The sequence below is a fragment of the Electrophorus electricus genome, chromosome 18, assembly GCF_013358815.1.
Source record: "Electrophorus electricus isolate fEleEle1 chromosome 18, fEleEle1.pri, whole genome shotgun sequence".
NCBI classification, from domain to species: domain Eukaryota; kingdom Metazoa; phylum Chordata; class Actinopteri; order Gymnotiformes; family Gymnotidae; genus Electrophorus; species Electrophorus electricus.
In genome coordinates, this window is record NC_049552.1 from 17,014,154 (window position 1) to 17,037,415 (window position 23,262).

Sequence of the window (23,262 nt, forward strand, 5' to 3'; positions counted from 1 at the left end):
AGAAACGGATAGACATACATCCAGAAAGCAGAGGAGATGAAAAAGAGAAAAAAAAAAAGAATGAGAGAAAGGGCAGGTAGGGGCATAAAAGATGGGGGCTACGGCACATGATGCAGCATAACCCCGAGCTCCCTCCAGAGCTCCACTTAAACCCTCATTAGGAGGGTTAGTGTGGCGATGGCCCAGCGCCTGGAGGCTTCTCAAATAGCACTGGAGCGCCTTTATTACCAACGGCTGCCTCGTTACGAGCAAAGAAAAAGCAGCACAATGACATTGCAGTTAATGAGTAATTTTTTCTCCCTGCCAATGGGCTGCACAGCTGGTGGAGAGGTGGTCCGCTCATGCTAGCGTCATGGCGACTGCAGCAGATGTGTTTTGTTCACGAGCTTGCGCGCTGCCGGGTCAGGGTCGTCCTCAGCCCTCCTCTCATGACGCGCGGCACTAGCACATGGAAATAACAAAGTGCAACCACAGCCAGCTGCACTGACCATCTACACACGTCGTTTGTTTTTACTGTGGACCAGCATACTCCACCAGCAGACGGCGGGTTTTGGCTGGACGTCAAAGATGGAGAAGACACAGAATTATGTCACAGTGAGAGGAAAAATGATGCCAACTCTGTTCTTCTTCTCCTCAGTCTAAAGAACAGGAGCAGGACACCAGATTTTTGAGTAAATGGAGTCTGCAGAGGATTCATTACGACTCAGAGACCCTGTACAGCGGCTGGTACTATATGTTCTCTCTCTATCACACACACACACACACACACACACACACACCCAGCTTCTGCCATTTCATCTTGTGTTCAGAGAGTGCTAATTAAGAGTTTGCAGGCATGAATACCCCCTCCTGCCTTTCTCACATTCCCTCGCATAAGTAGCTGTTTGATCTTCTCAGCGGGCCTTATTATACTGTAGTTGTGAAAGGAATTTTATTCTTACTGTTATAAAGACAAGAGTCCGCAATATATTACACTCATCTGCTTCTTTTTGCCCAATAGTCTCCTTTAGTTGACACTAATAGCAGTACTGTAACACGTGACATTTGCAGAGCTGCCATTATTGTCCCTGGGAGTCTAAGTCCATCCTATTTCTGTCTCTGTGCTACTTGGTCAGCACCAGGTTTCAGGACATTTTGAGTTTATGTTTGACTGTTTGACCTCATTAAGCTCCTGCCATGGCAAGTGCAGTAACAACCTACTAGCCTTGCTCAGCTCTAATGCATGTGCCTCAGAATAACTCCAGAGAATGCAAGCCCCAAGCACAAAGTTCCTAAGTGATAAAAGCCAAGAGAGCATCACCTACCCAGTCCAGGAGGTGCCTCTGGGCACGGAAGGACCGGCTTGGGGGTGGGGCGTGTGCGGTTTGCCTCTGGCCGGGCGCTAGGTGGCAGCTGGTCGATGGCGGGCAGGTAACTGGGGAAGGTGGCGTTGGGCCGGCCGCTGGAGTAGTTGTAGTAGTAGTGGTGTGGGCCGCGGGAGTTGTTTGTGCCACGGCCGTTGTTGAAGCGGCTGAAGATGTCAAAGCGCTGGCTGTAGACGTCGAAATAGAGGATCATCATGATGAGAAAGTGGATGAGGCACAGCAGCAGCACGACCTTGCAGACCCGCTCCAGCGTGCGGCCGAGCATCAGCCGGCTCATGGTCGAGGCCCCACGCCGCCCACCACTAAGGGCATCCGCTCAGTGCCCTCTCCTGGCCGCGCCTCGCTCAACCCCCCACTGCTCCACGCTCAGAGAATCCTCCTGCGGCAGATCAAAGGGGTGGGGGGACACTGTAACCTAAAGGAACATTTTTGAAAGCATCTCATGAACCTGGTGTGTGACTTACTCACTCACATATTTACTCACTTACATAATTAGCAAGCTAAAGACTTTCCACAAGGAGGCACTATAAGCACTTTATTAGTGGTGCTATTTTGGCATCAATGATACTTCACATCTTTGTTTCAAATATTGAGAAATCTTTGTATTCACCAAGTATCCTGACACATACAGAATTTTTCCTACTGCAGGGGCCACACAAACACAAAATGTAGTCAGACAATTATCTAGAAGATCTCATATAGGAGGAATAAGGTCACTGTGTCAGAGGCTCAGTTTATCGGCTGTATTCCAGTAATTTACACAGCAATGGACAACCTTACATACACAGTCCTGCTGGGTGATCCCCTTCGTTCTTTGTTTGTACTGAAGGTCCCTCAATGGCTGGTTATGCAGCTAGCTAACGTTGAGTGTCTGGTTATACAGCTAGCTAACGTTGAGTGTCTGGTTATACAGCTAGCTAACATTGAGTGTCTGGTTATGCAGCTAGCTAACGTAGAGTGTGTGGTTATACAGCTAGCTAACGTAGAGTGTGTGGTTATACAGCTAGCTAACGTAGAGTGTGTGGTTATACAGCTAGCTAACGTTGAGTGTCTGGTTATACAGCTAGCTAAAGTTGAGTGTCTGGTTATACAGCTAGCTAACGTAGAGTGTGTGGTTATACAGCTAGCTAACGTTGAGTGTCTGGTTATACAGCTAGCTAAAGTTGAGTGTCTGGTTATACAGCTAGCTAACGTAGAGTGTGTGGTTATACAGCTAGCTAACGTTGAGTGTGTGGTTATACAGCTAGCTAACATTGAGTGTCTGGTTATGCAGCTAGCTAACGTAGAGTGTGTGGTTATGCAGCTAGCTAAAGTTGAGTGTCTGGTTATACAGCTAGCTAACGTAGAGTGTGTGGTTATACAGCTAGCTAACGTAGAGTGTGTGGTTATGCAGCTAGCTAACGTTGAGTGTGTGGTTATACAGCTAGCTAACATTGAGTGTCTGGTTATGCAGCTAGCTAACGTAGAGTGTGTGGTTATGCAGCTAGCTAAAGTTGAGTGTCTGGTTATACAGCTAGCTAACATTGAGTGTCTGGTTATGCAGCTAGCTAACGTTGAGTGTCTGGTTATACAGCTAGCTAACGTAGAGTGTGTGGTTATACAGCTAGCTAACGTTGAGTGTCTGGTTATACAGCTAGCTAAAGTTGAGTGTCTGGTTATACAGCTAGCTAACGTAGAGTGTGTGGTTATACAGCTAGCTAACGTAGAGTGTGTGGTTATACAGCTAGCTAAAGTTGAGTGTGTGGTTATACAGCTAGCTAACGTAGAGTGTGTGGTTATACAGCTAGCTAAAGTTGAGTGTGTGGTTATACAGCTAGCTAACGTTGAGTGTCTGGACTTTTGCCAGCCCTGTTCATGTAATGTATTGATTTTTATGAGTAGCGCAGGTTACAACAGACTTTCATTATGTCCACACCTCCCTCAGCCAGCCCTTCTGCCCCTTCCGTTTGCTAGAACTATTATATATCTGCGCTCTCTTCGACACCTTTCTCTGCTTCACATCCTCCTGTGCTGCAAATGTGTGAGGCACTCCAAAAAAAGGTCCAATAACCAACACGACACACACTGCAAGGGAAACACCCTCCACAGTCAATGGGGTCGGAGGGTTCACCCAGAGCAGACATGGAAACTTTGCTGATGGCAATTTTTAGGTGCTGGGGGGTTTTTCTAGTCTAGCAGATGGGAGAGAGGACCAAAAAGGGGGGGGGGGGGGGGGTTCAAACAAACAAACAGACAACAGCCTGGTCCTACTAGGAGACCATTCCTCGCCCTGTCCTTGTCACTCTTGCCGTGACTACTGGAGGAAACAGGGTGGGGAAAGTCTCCTCATTTCAAACTAGTTCACAGTTCAAAAGTTCAAAGTTCAAAAGGGCTTTATTGTCATTTCAGCTATATACAAGTGCACAGCAAAATGAAACAATGTTCCTCCAGGACCATGGTGCAACATAAAACAAGTGCAACAGACAACACACTACGCGAGTGCAAACAATACAATACAGAGCAATAATATCAAACAACAAATACAGGACAGAACCAATACACAATGAACAGACAGTGCATTTATTTTGACCAGTAAACTGGGAATATGTAAAGTGGGTTTGTGCATAGGAGTCAGTGACATGCTATACTGAACATAGCAGTCACTGGTAGCAGCCAGAAACAGTTCAGAATACAGTGCTGATTTAGTACTGTATTCTAGCAGCAAGTAGGAAGAATGTGCAAGAGTGCAAAAGGATGCATATTATATATGTGTGAAGTTTGACTTTAGCAATTTGTCCGATACAAAAACAATGTGTTTGTGTGTGTGTGTGTGTGTGTGTGTGTGTGTGTATATGGATGGATATGTATGTGTGTGTGTGTGTGTGTGTGTGTGTGTGTGTGTGTGCATGAATGTGTATAAGCATGTGTGTATGTGTGTGTGTATAGAAGTGTCCATTTGTTTGGAATTAGAATTAGCCAGAGTTCAGGAGTCTGATGGCTTCTGGGAAGAAGCTGTTGCACAGCTGGAGGTGCGGGACTGGATGCTGCGGTACCTTCTTCCAGATGTTAAAAGGGTGAACAGTTCATGTGAGGGGTGTGTGGGGTCTTTCACAAAGTTGGTGGCTTTCCGGATGCAGCATGTTTTGTAGATGTCCGTGATGGAGGGAAGAGAGACCCCAGTGATCTTCTCAACTGTTATCACTATTCTCTGAAGGGTCTTGCGGTCAAAGAGGGTGCAGTTCCCAAACCAGGTAGTGATGCAGCTGCTCAGGATGCTATCTATAGTGCCTCTATAGAAGGTAGTGAGGATGGGTGATGGAAAATGGGCTTTTCTCAGCTTCGGAAGGAAGTAGAGATATTGCTGGACTTTATTGGTAATGGAATTGGTGTTCAGGGTCCAGATGATGTTCTCCGCTATGTGAACACCAAGGAACTTGGTGTTCTTGACGATCTCCAATGAGCTGTTGATGGTAAGTGGGGAGTGATTTCATCTTGCTCTCCTGAAGCCAACAACCATCTCTTTTGTTTTGTGAACATTCAGATACAGGTTGTTAACCTTGCACCAGCTCACCAGTTTTTGTACCTCCTCTCTGTATGCTGACTCGTCGTCCTTGCTGATGATACCTACCACAGGCGTGTCATCAGCGAACTTGATGATGTGAATAGGCTGCCTGCTGAGAGTCCCCCCGCCCCAGGCGGGTGGGGAGGAAGGGGGGTGAGGTGGGGGTTTAAGGGGAGAGGATCTTGCCCTGACTGGCCTGCAGCTCCCTCCGGAGGCCGAACACAGGGGTGGCAGTTAGATAACACAGCGAAGAGTGACGCTGACGGCCTCTGCTTTTCCGTCCTTTCCTTCCAAGCACAGGCTTCCCACAGCAAGTGGAGGAAATCGCAGCTGCCATGTTGCAGCCTGGTTTCAGCTCTGTGCAGGGGTACTTGTGTCTGCTCACCACACAAAAGCCCCTCCCTCCTCTGCTTGGCCCCATGATGAACCACTGTCGCAACCAACCAAGGCAGAAACAGACAGGCTGCTGGGAAGAGGAGAGCAACATGCAATAAAAGAGACAGAGCAAAAAAAAAGAGGCAGTGGGACAGAGATGGAGAGAGAGGGAGGAACAGAGAGACAGAGACAGGTAGAGACAGAGAAAGAGCAGGAACATGGCAAGGCTGTGGTGGGGAAGGAGGATACAGAGTCATGAGATGAAAGTGAGAAGAGGAGTGAAGGAGAGAAGCGCGAGAAAGAATCGAGCACCACGGTTTGGGCCGAGCCAACTCCGATCCTTCTCAAATGCAATCACTTGCTCAACTTGCGCCAGTACCGGCCTTTTCCCTGCAACCAACTCTGAGCTGTTTATAATATGAAGTTTCGGCACACTGTTCTCTGAGGCTGTGGAGCAGCTGAGCCTCCACTTACAGCTATTGTTCAAGCTTCTCCTGACCTGTTTGGCTATCAGGTCGACCTGAGACCCAAACCCACAGGAACCTCATTCTGTCCGCCAGACCACATGCACTGTTACAATGACATGGGTTTTATACAGTGAGTCTGTCAAGGGCAACAATCACAGTGTTTATTGTTATTTCATGTCTTCTGTCTTAACTTTCAGCTCGGCTGGGGTCTGAACACATTTGGATAACCCTACTCCAGAGCATCAATATAACACAACTTCATCATGCATGGAACACCTCCCGAGGTTCTCCAGTCAATACAGGCTCTGCCCCTGTGAACGAAAATCCAACTCTGAATGATATTCCCCAGCCCAGCCATGGCTGGCGTGAAGCAGGGAGAGAGAAGAGGCTCAAAGAGCATTTTGGATGTTCATGTCCCAGTACTCACACTGGTGAAATATTCATCAGAGCAGCTCAGCCTAGCGGAAGAAGGCCTCTGGCAGGAGCTTGAGCAAAAAAGCTGTTTGTTCTCTTTGCTATTACTACTGCATTAGGATCACCACCCCTACAGCCTGGAATCAGGCTGCTATGCAAGTAAGCCAAACCTTTTGTAAACAATTCTGTGTAATTTCAAACAAAAACTGAAAACCTAGCGGATGCGATCATTAAGATTTCAACAGTGGAGCGGTGAAGAGAGCCTTTGTTGTGCACTGTTGTGACATGTTGTGCACTGTTGTGACATGTTGTGACATGTTGTGACATGTTGTGACATGTTGTGCACTGTTGTGACATGTTGTGTAATTGTACAGCCAAGTAAATTACTTTCCTAGCAAATGTGGAACACAGCTGAAGACCCATCTTACACACGGCATGGAGGGAACACTGGTGCTAATTAGAACAGGGTCCTGGGAAAAACAGGTGAACTTACCAAAATGGTTTGCAAACTTTTACTTTTTAAAATTAAAACCAGTTTAATTTAAATTAGTACCCATAAATAGATAAATGAATAAACAAATGTATGAGTTAATAAATGCAACCATATCAAAGTAATGAATAACAACAATAACCCTGGCTTACTCACAGTTAACACAAAAACAGGTCACGGCACTAAGTTAAGTATAGGTGGGCCCACAACATAAAGACAGTGAGACTGTAGCACATCTAATGAATATTTCACATGGAACCTGTGTCATAGCTAATAGAGACACAGGATAAAGGGTAACAAAATTACACAAGCAAGTCGCCCAGATGAACTGGAAACATGTGGAGTGCAGCATGTTCCAGTGTTAATAACACACAGGCTAACGTGTGGCGCTGTTGCAATCCATTATTAATCAGATCCAAAGCCAGCAGTCACTTAATCACTAAACTGACAGCTTTTTGAAACAGAAAGAAAGGAATCCATCTAACCACCTAAGACCAAAATGACAAATTTTGGTATAAGATGCATGAAACTAATCTGACCATATGAAATTTCCCCATCTTGATTCAATATTTTGATCATCCAAATGTAACCCAAGCCCAGACAGACCCAGCATCCAAGGTGAACACACAAGACCTGGACCTCATTTGGAACTTGATGTCAGCAACATTAGTTAGCTTTGGTTTTATGCAACTCTAGAAATGACCATCTGATGCAACAATAAACACAGCCTTACTACATTAGACACTTAACATAAACACTGGAAACTAGGGCTGCATAATATTGGACAAAAAACTGACGCTGTAATATTTTTTCTGCAATATATATTGTGATATTTAACAAAATGCAGATATTTTCACCAGATTTCAACAGAAGTGACCAGAGATCAATGATTCAACATGTCATGACATTAATAATGCATGTCTCCTACCCTAAATAAGGTGAGTACCTGTCTGTCAGTGAAGAAGGTGGAGACTAGAGTAGATACACCTTTCCTGCACCTTTGTACTCATGGTTAAAATGGCATTAAATTAAGGGAGTTTCAATATCACATTAGAGACAAAATGGGTCATTTAACATTTTATTTCATAATTAAAATGTCTTTAAAGTAGTAAACATTATTCAAACAAATAAAATACAAATAAAAGAGCAGCTATACACCCGCCTGGTTACAAAAATACAACTTAAATACAACATTCTCATTTGCATGATCCTCCGGGGAAATGCCGTTTGTGAACAGCGACTTTTCAGCTCCTCGTTAATAAAGTGGAAGTGAGACTTATTTCTCATTTGGTGAAACACCGGCAAAGTCCGAAAGACTTTTCTGGTTTGGACAGCAACCCCCCCTCCACCCAAGCATGTATTATTAGTTTAAATCGCCGATATTTCTTATTTGTTCAGTTCTTATTCGTCACGATCAAAAATGCTGGATCACTGTGCACGCAGAAATGGCATGTTGCTCATAACAAGCAACAAACTCTGTGTATCCAAGTTTGGAGTAAAATAAATACTGGGCTGATATAATCTGCCTCTGGTAGATGTGGAAAATGACAACAGTGCAAATTTTACTTTTTTGTCAAGCAGCAAGAAATTTGTAGCCTGACATGTTTGAATTAATTTGCCTTAAGTGACATTGCACATCATTGCAAAAATAAAACTAAATTTAAAAAGTGCACGTCCTGCAATGTGACTATTGTGCATGCACACATGCACAATGCTGAAATTATATATCGTGCAACCTTAATGGAAATGTAGATGGCACTCTGTGTGCAGAACATCTGGCACAGCAGGACAATTCTCCAGATGTACAGAACCGTTAGCAGGCTGGAGCTGAAACAAATCAGCCTCCTCCTGGATTATGATTTCTGCCTCTCGCTCTCTCACAAACACACAGAAACAGTTCATCTTTTTTATCTATCTGGATTGAATTAATTCAATCAAACAAGATGTTATGAGAAAATTAACAATTCACATGCATTCATTTAGCAGTGTTCTGATGAAAGTGGCATAAATGAAATGTTTTAATGCAATGTTTTATATTGCATCTGTAAGTGGCATAAAATTAAATGCTACATTTGGCTGTAACTGGAATGAAGATCACCAGTGAGGTTCTTTAGGATAAAAGTCAATTTCGTACCCTGTAAAACATCATTAAATGCTTCTGTATCAGTAACAAGTAAACATGTGCACTGGATCTCCTTCTACCCGCCCAGAGCCGTTACCATGGCCGAGAGCACAGGATGAATGAATACCACAACACAACTCGCACAATGTACAATTTAGAACATGAAAAAATTGAATGAAAGGACTGGGTGTTGACCTTCTGCACCTCACGCTGTAGCAAAATGTTTAATCATTGTCATAGTGAAATCTTGATTTAGAAACATGTAATTTTAGTATTATATCTTACCAACAATGGTATAAAAACTTCTAACAATATTCTTTTATTATTTTTGTAAATATAATAAAAATAAAAAATATTGCAAATATTGCAAAATATTTATTGTTTTATGATAATTGTTGTATAATACCAACAATACAATAGTTGTAATCATTCTATAATGATGTGGTCTGTTTAAATAGCAGAAGGGACTGCATCATTTTATCCTATTCTTTTCGAGGACGAACATGAAAAGGTTTGTAATTATTCTCATTTGATGCTTTCAGGACCATAAACACACCCTTGGAGCTAAACCACTATAACAATCACAACTTAAACAGCAAATGTAACACTGGTCAGACAAATCCCAGCACGACATTTTCCTCTGCATCATGGAGCTCCTGCATTAGCCTAGCAATAATTCAACTATCTTGACCTTAACAGGCGAAACTCACTGAAGAGCCAGTCAGTGATCGCCTGTTGACAGCAACACCACTGCTGTGACTTCCCCCACCTGTATATAGAGAACAACATGACACAAAGAAACAGGTTTAAAGCCAAACCACACCATAAGCAGGCAGAAGAACCCGACGCTCCCGTGAGCCGAAACTACAGCAGCCGTACAGGGACGCATAGCGAACGTGAGCAGGCCGGAGCCAGACACAGAGGAGTGGAGAAGTGTCACCATAAGCCTCCACACCTCCTAACACCACAGACCATCAGTGTGCAGGCAAGCCTCAGCATGAAGCCCTTAGGGAGGGCACTGCCGCCCACCCCTGCCCCTCTCCAGCCCTGAGCTGCCACGCCCGAGCTCGTCCAACAGAGATGAGAAAGGCTTTTGTCAGCTCACTCTAAAAACGCTCGTGGGCTTCTCTGCGTCAACTCCAACTTTGAGCACCTCCTCCATTCCATCTATCATGCTTGACTCAGAAAGTCACTGCAGGGGCCAAACACACACCCCACAGCCCCTGAATTAAATTAGGACCAGAGCTGCTGTATGAAACATCCAATCAGGCTCAGATGTTGATGCCAGCCCCTCCCCCTGGTCCCCATCATGAGGTGCAGTGCATCACATAACCCCCTTAGACAAGCAGATACACTTCTGTGAGGGACTCCTACAGTACCAGTTCCTCTATTATATGTTCAGCAGGGAAAGGAAACAAAACTAATGAAACTGGTTGATTTGATTTCCCTCCGATAGGTTTCAGATCCCGCTTGATTTGAGGCTTATTGTTTCAGCATTTGTGATATTTTTCTTAAATTACCCACATCAGATTGAGAGAGGCATGTGATGTGCAGCTCAACACTTAAACAGACAGATAATTGCCACCAAAAAAGGAAAACTGCAAAAGTGGCATGAGTAAAAGTCACGTGTGTGGTGTTTTACCAGTTCGGTGGAATTATCACAGCGCGGAGTGCTGGACCTGCTGCCACCACTAGCAGTCTGGATACAGTGTGTGTGCCTTACAGCAGAAATCCAGACAAGCCAGAGATGATCAGAGATGGTACAGACAAGCCATAGACAAATGGGGCCTCAACCACCATCTGCTGTTCATCTTAGTCGTGATAACAAATCAAAACATTACTTAGCAACACACTACAAAGGTTTTATGACAGACAAACTCAGTGAACAGGAAACAAAAACTAAATGGATAATTGGAGGCAGGTGTTCCAGTCTTCTAGTTTTGGTTACTGACATTTCATGACAGGATTCTTTTGCACCCTGTGGTGCATAATCCAGATTAAAGAGATCGCTGAGGACCCCAGAACAGATTAAAAAGATCGCTAAGGACACCAGAACAGATTAAAGAGATCGCTGTGGACCTCAGAACAGATTAAAGAGATCATTGAGGACTCCAGAACAGATTAAAGAGATCGCTGAGGACTCCAGAACAGATTAAAGAGATCGCTGAGGACTCCAGAACAGATTAAAGAGATCGCTGAGGACATCAGAACAGATTAAAGAGATCACTGAGGACTCCAGAACAGATTAAAGAGATCGCTGAGGACATCAGAACAGATTAAAGAGATCACTGAGGACTCCAGAACAGATTAAAGAGATTGCTGAGAACCTCAGAGCACATTAAAGAACAGCAAAAGGATTTTAAAAGGCTTGGACCTTCCTGACTCCACAGACAGGCACTCAGTTTACAAATGAGCATACTCTCTTCCACAGTACTACTCAAAGACACATTTACTTTTTGGTGTATGAACACTGCAAAACCAAAACCTCATCCCAACATAATTTCTCATCCCAATTGAAGCATGGTAGAGGTAATAAGAGGGTCCTGAGTGAGTGTGCATGAAAGCCTGGAGACACACACAGTTAGCAAACAATCAATTCCACATTCAGTGAAGTCCAAGTGGCTTCAGGAACTCCTGCATAATCTAAATCTAGATAATAATCTAAATCTCACGACACAGTAGGTCGTCATTTCCTCCTGTTCTAGATCATCATCAGGGATCTTAAACAGAAGAAATTCTAGCAGATCATTCAAGCAAGACAAACCCCCAAACCTGAGCAGAAGTCCTCCTCACTTCCTAACCTCTGTGCATGACTAAACATTTTTGTCTCTACACAAAGTGAGTTTTTGTCAGACATTCTTATCCAGAGTGACGTATATTTATCACTTCGGCACTGGTGTGTGCTCTGGGAATCAGACCCATAACCTCAGATAGGCACCCTGCTCTCTGTGCTCTCTGTGTCTGTCCATCACCTGAAACTAAATATAAGGGTTCAGAGAATGTTTTCTACAATGGCTCTGACTGTTTAAACCATTTGCTAACTATGCTATTGTACTGTAAAATGTAATGTGTGTTCTTGGGTAAAGATGATGTTATTTGTGTTTGTTTATTATTAAGACTATACTGATTTCGCATTCATGCAGAATTACAGATCATTCCAGAGGGGTTATTACATTTTTATATATATATAAATAAAACATGCATTCCCCTGAAGACAGTTATATAAATGTACATACATGCATAACTACACTTCTACTCAAATACTCCTTTATAAAGAGAATTAAACAAACAAAACATGAAAGCAGACTACATTCCTGCCTCAAACAAAAGAAAACATCATCTCATAGTCTGAGGTATTTAACTAAGAGAGTTTCTTCCTTTACAAACCCCTGTGCTGTCTGTGTTGCCTTTAGAGGGAGAAATGAGCTAGAAAATCAAAACACCTGCATCAAGTGGCTGAAAGCCGAAATTCCCTCCAGAATGTTTATATTCCTCAGATTGTCCCAAGTCTGACACAGCACAATTAAGTTAATTGCTCTGATCGAGATTTTAATCATAACTGAATTAGTTCTCAACTGTCAAATTACTCTTGAATCCTTAGGCATTTTAATGACATGTCAAGTCGCTGGCTCTTTACCACGCTGTGCTGGTCAGAGTTGAGGTGGTGGTATTTCCAGTCTGAAGTCGGTGGGTGGGTGGCAGGGTTTCTGTGGATCAATGCCTGAGTTTGTCATATCACGGGGAGACTAGCAGGCGGAGAAGCAGCCACAGAAACAGGTGAGGAGAGCCTGTGGCCCTGGACCCCCACCTCACCAAACACACACACACACACACACACACACGCATGCACACCACTGCATGCACACACGCATGAACGCAGACTCACACACACACACACACACACACACACACACACAAAACTGTATTCACATGCACACTCCCATCCAATTTTTCTGAAACCTACTTAACCATTGCAAAAGATAGTCAGATACCACTTAATGCCATAATCTGTACGTGTTGCACACAATCTCAGATTAGTTTTTCAGACTTAAGATGGCTGACCTCCAGAGAACAAGTCCCCCCACCCTCCTAACCTACCGTATCACCCCCCCACACCACCCACTCACCACCGCCTTTGAGACCACACAGGCACACATAGCTAGCATTCAATACACTGAACACACACCCCGACGTCAATTTCATGGGAAGAAAACCAAATCTCACTGGAATCATGTCAAGACAAGAAAAATGAAGCACTAACTACAGCATGTAATTTAGGTCACACTGGCAAGTCTGCAGCTTACTAGCATAACCATGAATGAGATGGAAAACGCATGAAACAAAGATAACTCCACCTAGTCAAAGCTGTTGGCATGTTTGTATCTTCCACCCTAATATTGTTTATTGGCATCTAATATCTAATGCTGTTTATTGTGCTTTTTTTAGCTTTGCAACTGAGGTCCAGAACTGCCACATCTGGACCAGCAGATAATTCATTTCATGCCCTGATCCAGTGGTTTTTATTCAAGCTGTCATTCTGCTTAGTAAAATGGGGAAAACACACACATACAACTGCATTAAGCACCTTAACACGTTAAAAAGGAGTCTGAATGACAATAAAAAAGGCATTTCAAACTCAGCGCTGATGCCAGGACGACGCTTGGCACATTAAGAACTGGGAAGAAATCTGATGAATCACAGGCAAGACTGTCATAAGCACCTGCACCACATGCAGAGCAGCCAATTCTCTTCCACTTAGCCCAGCTCAGGGTCCGCCAACTCAGGGTCCGCCCAGTTAAGGGTCTGCCCTGCCGACCAGAACATCAAGCCATCTGCTCTTCGCTGGTCCCAAAGCCCAGGCTCAAAGAGGCTGTGTCAGGACTCTACATCACCACAACCATGTGCCTGCTTGCATCTCAATCTCTTATTTAGTATCAGTTTCTGAAAGTATACTTTAGAACTCCCCACTATACTGTAGGATTATTTAGGACACCCACTATACTGTCGGATACTTTCAGTTTCAAAACAGTTGGCTTGATTTGTCATTTATGGATGAATATGGATGAATATAGATGAATCTTGCAGAGCTATTGCTTCAAGATGTTAGTGAGGTGTATTTCACTGTGAAGTGACTGACCTAGGCTGTACAGGGAGTTCCTCTCCAGTCTGACCTCTATCTTGTCATCATTTTGAGATTAGGCTATCCTCAGAAGCACAGCAGAGCTCAGGCTGCTGCCCACAGTGATATTCAGATATCAGAGACTAATCAGCGATATGTCCTGTTTCTTCACAGCAGAACTTCAGTCTCTGCTTCTCTGCTGTTGACAAGCAGCAGGCCAAGGCTTCAGCTCCAGGACAATGCAGTCCACCTCATCATGGAGACACTGTGGTTCACTTCACCATGGAGACACTGTGGTCCACTTCACCATGGAGACACTGCGGTCCACTTCACCATGGAGACACTGCGGTCCACCTAACCATGGAGACACTGCAGTCCACCTAACCATGGAGACTCTGCAGTCCACCTAACCATGGAGACACTGCGGTCCACACCATCATGCTATGGAGGAAGATTCCGGCAACAGAGTAGTTCTCGGCTTTACGCCCGCGCCCCCCACACGTCAGCCCTACCCCCCCCCCATCTACATCCCACACAGCTCGTAATGTCCACGCGCAATGGCGGAATTACAGGAAGAAGATGAGGCTGTGAATGGTGTAGATCAGGCCATGATTGGTGAGTAGCAACACCACAACTCACGCCGTTACAACGAACGACGGCTACTCCCAACTTCGGACAAGACTGCTGTACTAAATACAGCCATCCACCAGGAGCAACCTTTATGCCTCAGGGTCTTACTGTTCCCATGACAACAAGTCCCAGCACCTAATTGGTATATCCTTATATATCACATCTGCACCACCACATATCCGGTGTTCAAGTCTCATACAAAATCTATCCATTAAGCTGCAGACGTGGACATTATATGACTACAAAACGAATTTAATTTGAGTAATATTAGCTGTATTAATTTCTCAGTGACACTTAATATCCCCCCAAAACTCTTTTAATATGATAGGAAGCCATGTGTTTCAGCAGACTGGAGGCATCACTGAGCCGCAGAGACCAGCACTGGACTAGCTAGACAAAGTGTGTACTGGACTCACCACATGCAACCGAACTCACTAATGGATGATTGCTCAAGAGCCTCTTGAGGATCCACTGACATCCATTTGAAAGATGAAGGCAGCACAGTGAGTGGATGTTTGAGTGAATGAGTGAGAGAGTGTACAAAGAAGCAGACAGAGTATTCATTCAGTTTACTTAGGCTACAGTAGGAAGAGGGGAGAGAGGGAGGGAGAGAGAGAGAGGGAGAGAGAGAGAAAGAAAAAGACAGAACAGAGAGCTTGCAGGATTCTGAAGAACAACAGAGTTCAGGTTCGGATGCCAGCTCCTTCAACTTCTCTGGCCTCTCAGGGGAACCGCGATCACAGCAACCCAAGCAACCTGACACCACCTAATGTGTCCTCCCCACTATCATGAGAAGCCATGACTTAATGAAAGAGAATGAAAAATAATTTTATCTACGAGACAGATGAAGAGAAGCTTCAGAACTTCACACTGGGAGGACAGAACAATGACATCACAGAACTGTTCTGAAGACATTTAAAGTGCCAGACTATTTCATACTGTCAGTTAAATGACCAATATTACTTTTGTTCCACTGCAGTTTATTTTAAATACAAGTGAAACGTTTATGAGGAAAACTGGACGTCATGTTGGTTAATTGTATTATAATTTTCGTATTGGTTATTTGTACTGCTATATTAATCTTGGAGAAGGCTGAAATGTAAAAAGCACTGACAATTTTCTAAATAAAATAGGTGAACAAAATCTGAGAACAACGCACAATGTAACCCCTTTAAAACCTTAAGAACAGTGGAGTGTTGGCATGTGATATGCTGCTTAATGATTGGAAAGAACCCTCTGCGAAGTCAAAAATCTACCACCTAGAGGGAGAAGGTGCTAGCACGCGCAACTGGAGTTACACAGAGTAAAGAACCTCCACTTTCTGCTTAAATGAACACGAAACACCGTAAACACAGATGCAGGTAAACGTTCCGGCAACCCGTGACAGGCGGCGCGGGTCGCATCACCCCGGGCATACGCGCGCCCTCCAAACCCACCATCGGAACACAAAGCCACGCATGGCTTGCAGTTGCTAACTGAAGATACTGCAGTTGTGACAAAGAATAGCTGCATGCCCAAATATATTGCATGATGCCATTTTCATTCATTTCTAACGTGCAGATTCAGGCACTCGTGCGTGAACAAGCGGAGAACAGCTGCAGCGTTATTTCACGCCCCGTACAACATTTTGAGTTTGAGCTAGCTATGTGCTGATATGTCTTTCGTCTGTTATGATATGGAATAGCAATCTCTACGCCTAAATCAAGATGGCAGGCACTAAATATAGCTTCTAAAAGATCTAAAGAAAACCAAGAGCAAGACGAGTGACTGGTGTGAACAAATAACCCCGAATGTAAGCACTAAAATGGGAATGTCTTACCTTAATAGCAAAGGAAGCAAGATACCTTCTTTAAGGATGCATTTTTTGTTTACCCACTTCAGCTGCGGACTACAGCTGCCTATTTTGGGAAGTGTCAATTCAACAATAACGGTTTCATCCAGACCAAATATAAGTAATTTTTGGGAAAACAAATACGCATAATATCCCGGTAACAAGATAAGATCTAGCTGTGCCGTTATTTCCTTCTGATAAGCATGGATCTTAATTCATCTTTCGTAGAGCAACATGGGTTTTGCCCAACGACAGACAATTCTGATGCATCCATTTTGCTCAAAAACACTTCCGCGCATTTGATATTCCCAGAGTAAGTCAGAATCTTTGCCGTGCAATTTCTTCTGCCCGCAATCTATCTTTTGCAGAGAGGATGGGAGTACAAATAAAAGCACAGAAGCAGGTTTTTCTTCAGCATCTAGTACGGAGACTCGGAGGGCTCAAACGTCGTTAACTATTCGACCACAAGAGGGAGTATAGAGCACGTGCGCTTTTCTTATCGTTAAACTTCAAGTGCTTTTCCTTTCTTTTTCTTTCTTTCTTTCTTTCTTTCTTTCTTTCTTTCTTTCTTTCTTTCTTTCTTTCTTTCTTTCTTTCTTTCTTTCAAGGTCGTGTATAAATGTAGCTAAGGTCATTTTCCACGGCTGCGATAAATTCCTGAGCACACGAATAACGCTGTTACAGTGGAAAACTAAATGTATGATTACAACCTAAGAATTCTAGTCTACTCTCATGTCCTCTGCGTAATATAGCTTTATACAAATGTAGCTTTTTAAAAATTATATTAATCTATTTTTTATAGCTTTCACTACTTTACATATAATAATAATAATAATAATAATGATGATGATGATGATGATGATGATGATGATGATGATAATAATAATAATAATGAACCTTTAGCGCATTCAGAGCCCTCTAGAATTCTGTTCTCCCTCTTAGACTCACTGTACCACCATATTAATGTGGTCACATGAGGGTTAGGGTTAGGATTAGGTTAGGGGTTAGGGTTATGTTAGGGGTTAGGTTAGGGGTTAAGGGTTAGGATTAGGTTAGCGGTTAGGGTTAGGGGTTAGGGTTAAGGGTTAGGGTTAGGGATATTCAGTAAAGGCCATTGAAAGTTGCCACACCAGATCAACTAATGTCCAGTTAATATTATTTTTCATCCCGCACCACATATGCTCACTTAAAATGCCCCCCTTCTAAATAATGTATGATATGTGTCTTAAGTCTATCCAGAATAAAGCTGAACAGCTAGGGTTACTTTTCCTGTTTATGATACTTTATTACTTAGCCTATTTAAAACTACAGTGAGGAAGTTTGAATGGATGCAGGTCACATATAGACATCTGTAGATCACCCAGTAACTCTTGTAATTACATTCCTTCCAAATTATTTTCAATTTTACTGAATAATGCATAGTGTTTACTGAATAATATGCCTTTAAATTAAAAAAAAACTTAATCAAAAGCTTGAAGGTAAGAGGTTAATTCTATGGCTATTTCCTTCTTAAAAGCAACTTGAAAGTTCTGAATATCATTATGTTTGTTTTATGAGATTGTTATTTTTGTAGATTGTAATATTGTCCTGCTGTGAGAACAACAGTAGCACGTTGACATGGAAGTCCAAAAGCACTCTGTTTTCTATACTGACACATCGCTACCATCTGAAATGGGATAAAAGCAACATATGGGGGAACTAGATAGGAATTAGCCCTCTTCTTATGTGTAGTGCTCCCATTTTAGGGTATTCAAAGTAAGTAAACAAGTTTACATAACTTAAAAGATCTCATGTTTGATACATGATTGCAAATCCTTTAGATAACTGGCTTAAGCCAGTTATAACCGGTGTAGCTCTACTGGGTCTTCAGCACAGATAGTTTACTGCTAGTTTTGGGGGTCTTGTGTCTGCCAATACTATTTGTAAAAAGTGCTGTATTTCCTAATTTCCCTCATTTGTACATGCACTCCCTCACATATTTCCAATTCAGCCTCATAGCAACTGTTTGATATAAAATCCAATTTACTGGAATATAGTGTGAAACTAATGAAAACTGTGCCATTACCCTATTATGTACTGATCACACTGTATTTCATTTGTAATATAACTACTGTTTGATTCACAATTTTTTTAACAGCCATCCAATGTCAGCCATTTCATTTGAGTGCTCTGTTACCTAAAAATGAACATCCCTTCTCCTTGAATTAACAGCATATGAGGTAGAGGTTAAATAAAAGTTATTGACTAATGGAAGTGCTATATAAGTGTGAAGAGGTTGATGTATGAAGACACGCCAAATGATACGTTAAACTGAAAGCAGTTTAAAGATGAGTTACTGCAGCAATCTGAATGGTGATGAAGTAGACACACCCAGGGAACACTGATAATATAAGAGCAGATGGACAGATGAAATTAGATAAAACAGATGAAAACATAGAGGTGATGTGAACTCTGGATTCTGTGCCATAAAATACAAAAACAAACATGAGATGGTTTGGAAATAGAGCTGTTTGTATTTCTGAACTGAAATGCAATATTTTATACATCACAATTAGTTTGCAAATCTTAATGACTGAAGCTCAGCACTATATAGTGTCATTTTATACATGAGTGAAAAACCTTTTTTCCCTATAATAACATTATAAAACATTATAGAAGAAAGGTTTATTTTCTGCAAGCATTCAATGTTTAATACCCATATAAACAGATGTGGCTCAAAGAAACATTTTTTCTTCTGTGTCTACAGTAATTGTCTTGTTCTGTGGTACATATTTTATGCCAGCTCCTTGCCTGCTTTGCTGACATCTGTGTTTGGCTGTCATTGGTATTGCATCTAAATATCTTACTTTGGCTTTTTTTTATATAAGCACAGGCTGTTTGTGTGTTGGCACCATGCAGACAAACACAGCTCTTTCTACTGTAGTCTCACCTTATAAACAGAGAGGTCATGAGTGTTGAGTATGAGTGTTGTATATAATCTGATGCTAATTGGAGTGACATTAAAGCTCTTTGGCGTCCACACAGGCCTTTCCAGACTCTTTTAACAGCTCCTTCTTTCTCTTTTCCTTTATTATATTTTTGAGCTCGTGCTTTTTATCCTGCAATACAGAAGCTTCCCTTTTGATTTTTTGAAACATGGAATCTATTGCAAAATTTACTATATTGCCCACTCCTACATGAAAATACTCAATATTGAGATGATGAACTATATATTAATGGGTAAAAAAAAAAAATCAAATTTGGTGGAATTTCATTTTTGATGCAGAGAATTACCTTAAAGTTACCTCAAAATAAAAATGTAATTTACAGTAGTCATAAATGACCATATCATCTTTAAATATGACACGGGTTGCTATTACCTGACACAGGAAGACATACTTTTAGTCCTACAGTGTTTATGCTGTAATATTTTGTATTTTCTTTTTTTTTTTTTTTTTTACAGCTAAAGTCATCTTTTGCAGAACTGAATGACTGTTGATTCACTGTAGAAATCAGGGTGTGACTAAACAATTTAGCTGGAGATTTGTTCAAAGCTGGATGTGCTGCGTGATTGTATTTTCAGTTTCTACACTCTGCCTCCATCTAGTGGATGCTGTATGAAAAAAAAGCACTAAATACTTGAGCTAGTACAATTTCTTTCCCCAGATTATTTTATATACTAGTATACCGTTTTTAAAATATATGTGGACAAGAATATCAAAGTACTGTAATTACACAGAACCAACATCTGTTCCATTCTAAAAGTGTTAAATAATTTGTAATACCTCTTATTACACTCATAGTGCCAAAATACATATTCATAACCACAGCAATAACACCACCACAGAAAAGATCAGAGCTGTTTGGAAAGATAATGTGAAGATAATGGACACTTTCCTTTCTGTTATGTTTATTTTTCACATAGAGAAATTATAGACACCTACACGGTAGATGTACATACATTTATGTAGTTTTATACACACACGCACACACAACTGACCACATAAAGGACCAGTTGCCTGTAGATCCAGCCACAGAACAGGTGTACAGCAAGTCAGTGTGGCTGGGCATCAACAGCACCCTGAGAGTTTCAATGGGTGTTTCAGGAGCAGTAAAAAAAAAAAAAAAAAGAAAGAAAAAAAAGTCAATTCCTGAATCAGATCAGTTTATGCTGGTGCGAAAGTTTATTAGAGACAAATCAACACATCTAATATTGTTTATATTCTTTGATGATTCAATAAAACAAAAGTGTTTGTACACAAAACATCAGTCAGCATGGGAGAGAAAAGGCAACACGTGATGAGGGCATGTCAGCTAGATGGCTAAACACAGCTAGGAACTAGTTTAGTTGTAATGGTACAGTTCAATTTTATTGTTCATGTAGCTCTGATGTACTCCCTACATTTAGCTGAAAATACAGACCAACATAATTAACCAGAATAAAGAATGGCCTTCACTGGAGAGGTTTTTTTTTTATTATTATTTTTTATTTGTTCAAGGACAGTTATGAAGTCAAAAATATCAACTTTTACACATCCAAACAATGGAATCACATCGACATACTGAACACAATCACTGGAGACATGGTCGAGAGATCACGGTTTCCATCAGAATGCTGAAGTCAAAGCCACAGGCACCCAGGGCCTCATTGCGCTCTAGGAATCAGTCCCACCACACATCCTGTGGTCTCTACAAGGTATTTTACCAGCTGAGAACCTTCAGGTCTGAGCCACACAATGGAGCTTTACATCGGATTCAATAACTGGAATGCTTAGAGAAAAAAAAAAAAAAAAAAAAAAAAAAAAAAAAAAAAAAAAAAAAAAAAAAAAAAAAAAGCATATACACAAAAGGAGGGAATTAAAGGACCAGCCAAGTTCCACCATAAGATCGAAGTTTGTGAACATCAGATGTTGGCTAATCATATGAAAAAAATTCTGCTGCAATAACTTGAACATTTTAAATTGAATTCACAAAACAATATTGGAGAAGGGGCATTAGAAAGTACAATGACTGTAATAAGTGGACACATCATTAGGGCTTAAAAGAAGGACAGAAAGAAACTCAGGTGTAGCATAGATCTTTCTTGGGGTTGGGGTGAGGACCAAATACTTTCAAGAAAAATGAGTGCAAGATGAATTTTTAGCCAATACTGACATCATCTGAAGGCCACAGGATGATCTTGTGTAGTGGGGGACACCATAGACATCTGCCAACACACTTATCTACAAAGCTCAGCGACACAAGCAGCAACTTTTAGAGAACATCATACACAGTCTAGAGCTGTTTTCAGAGTAGCCTGGGGATCAAGACCAAATCTTACTTCAACAAACGAGAAAAACTAACCACGTATAGAGAAGGAAATGTGGAATGCTAAACCTCATGCCTCAAATATAAACATTTACATGCTGCTATATGTATATACATAAACACCCAAACACACACACCCAACACATTATTCTGTCCTCAAATTTTTAACCAATCAGAATGCTCTGACAACGTAAAATCAGAACAACTGAGACCAATTGGATTTGGGTATAAATAATGGTGTTACAGTAACTGAGATGAGACCATCCTAAGTTACAGATTTGGATCAACTAATGACCATTTACGTAACGATGGCAAGTCCTTGTATACTAATGACTTTACAGATGAACACAAGACTAAAGAGTGAACAATATTCAAAATTGCCAAGCACTCTACGGCCTGACTTGTTCTTTCCATAATTACAACAGATGCTGAGTTCTTACATGTTTGCATACAGTGTAATAAGAATGCTTCAGACAATTTCATCATACTACTATGCAGGAACACATTTGTTGCAGGTTTCATTTTTGTGTTTGACAAAACAGCACTCACAGCAAACTATACAGGCCTACAGAAGTTCAAAACTTTCACAAAGTACCAACTAACCTTTCAAGGAGCTCCAAAGTCTGGAGTAATGGCTAGTCTCTGTGTGCCAGGTTCACATTGATGTTTTTCATTCACACACACACTCACACGCTCACACACACACACACATATTCTCTTTTGTATTTATATGTTTATTTGTACATTTCAAATAAAATATTTAGGAAAAAAAGAAAATAAATAAAATACTAAGTTCTCAGACTCTATTATGACAGGTGTGGTATCTGGACCGTGACACAGCTGTTAATGATTTCTGTGTCCTCTGAGGGGTTCTGTAGTTTCATTCAGATCTGCAGCTGGAGGTGGGGGTTGTTTTAAAGTTCTGAGTTTGATATATACATGCATTCCTTAAAGAACGTTGTATACATGTCTCACTCTAAAGCAAACGATGGTTAAAACAGACACACAGGGGAAAAAAATACAATTAAATAATTTACTAAAGTATTTACATGATTGAGCCAGGTCAGCCACCAGAGCCACTTGCTTCTTTGCAGAGTCTTCGCCTCGCAAACGGTGAGCTCTCTATTCACCCATTTTTACTTTTGATGTCTAAGAAATCATAGCAAGAAAAAAGTATATGTGAATACAAGTATGCAATATTTAAAATATTAACATTACATAAAACAGAACAGTTCAGCCTGTAATTCTGGTTCATGTCCTAAGAATTCACCACAGAGAGCACATTTACACAAGGACCTGGTTTAATTACATCGGTTTAATAACCTGCACCGACCTTGATGGAATGGTTTGATCAACATTAACTATGCATATCAGATCGATATACAGCCTCTGATCAGGAAACTATGATCTTAAAAGATCGTAAATTTTCCAAAGTGCAGTCATATGCTGATGGCTTGCATTTAATGTGAATAAGAGCAAAGAAAATAAATTAACTAATAAAAGGATTTTAAAGTGCAGTGCACAAAGTTCAGGAGAGGTCATGCACTGGACTCTGCATTTAATAGGTCAACACCACTGGATGCTTACTACACCTGTCTAACACTGCCTTTGCATATAGGAGGA

At 41.6% G+C, this 23,262-nt stretch overlaps 2 protein-coding genes across 2 annotated transcripts in view; both read right to left on the minus strand.

Annotated features, from left to right (window-relative positions):
* Window positions 1–16,797, minus strand: part of b4galt2 (UDP-Gal:betaGlcNAc beta 1,4- galactosyltransferase, polypeptide 2) — an 84,716-nt gene extending 67,919 nt beyond the window's left edge. The window contains exons 1-2 of the mRNA XM_027021732.2: window positions 16,342–16,797; window positions 1,305–1,743 (exon numbers count right to left, since the gene is read on the minus strand). Of these exons, the coding sequence (XP_026877533.1) occupies window positions 1,305–1,641 (337 nt within the window). The 5' untranslated portion in view covers window positions 1,642–1,743; window positions 16,342–16,797. The remainder of the gene's footprint in view (window positions 1–1,304; window positions 1,744–16,341) is intronic.
* A 5,555-nt stretch (window positions 16,798–22,352) lies between these two features.
* Window positions 22,353–23,262, minus strand: part of atp6v0b (ATPase H+ transporting V0 subunit b) — a 6,929-nt gene continuing 6,019 nt past the window's right edge. Inside the window, exon 8 of the mRNA XM_027021733.2 lies at window positions 22,353–22,788. Within this exon, the coding sequence (XP_026877534.1) occupies window positions 22,762–22,788 (27 nt within the window). The 3' untranslated portion in view covers window positions 22,353–22,761. The remainder of the gene's footprint in view (window positions 22,789–23,262) is intronic.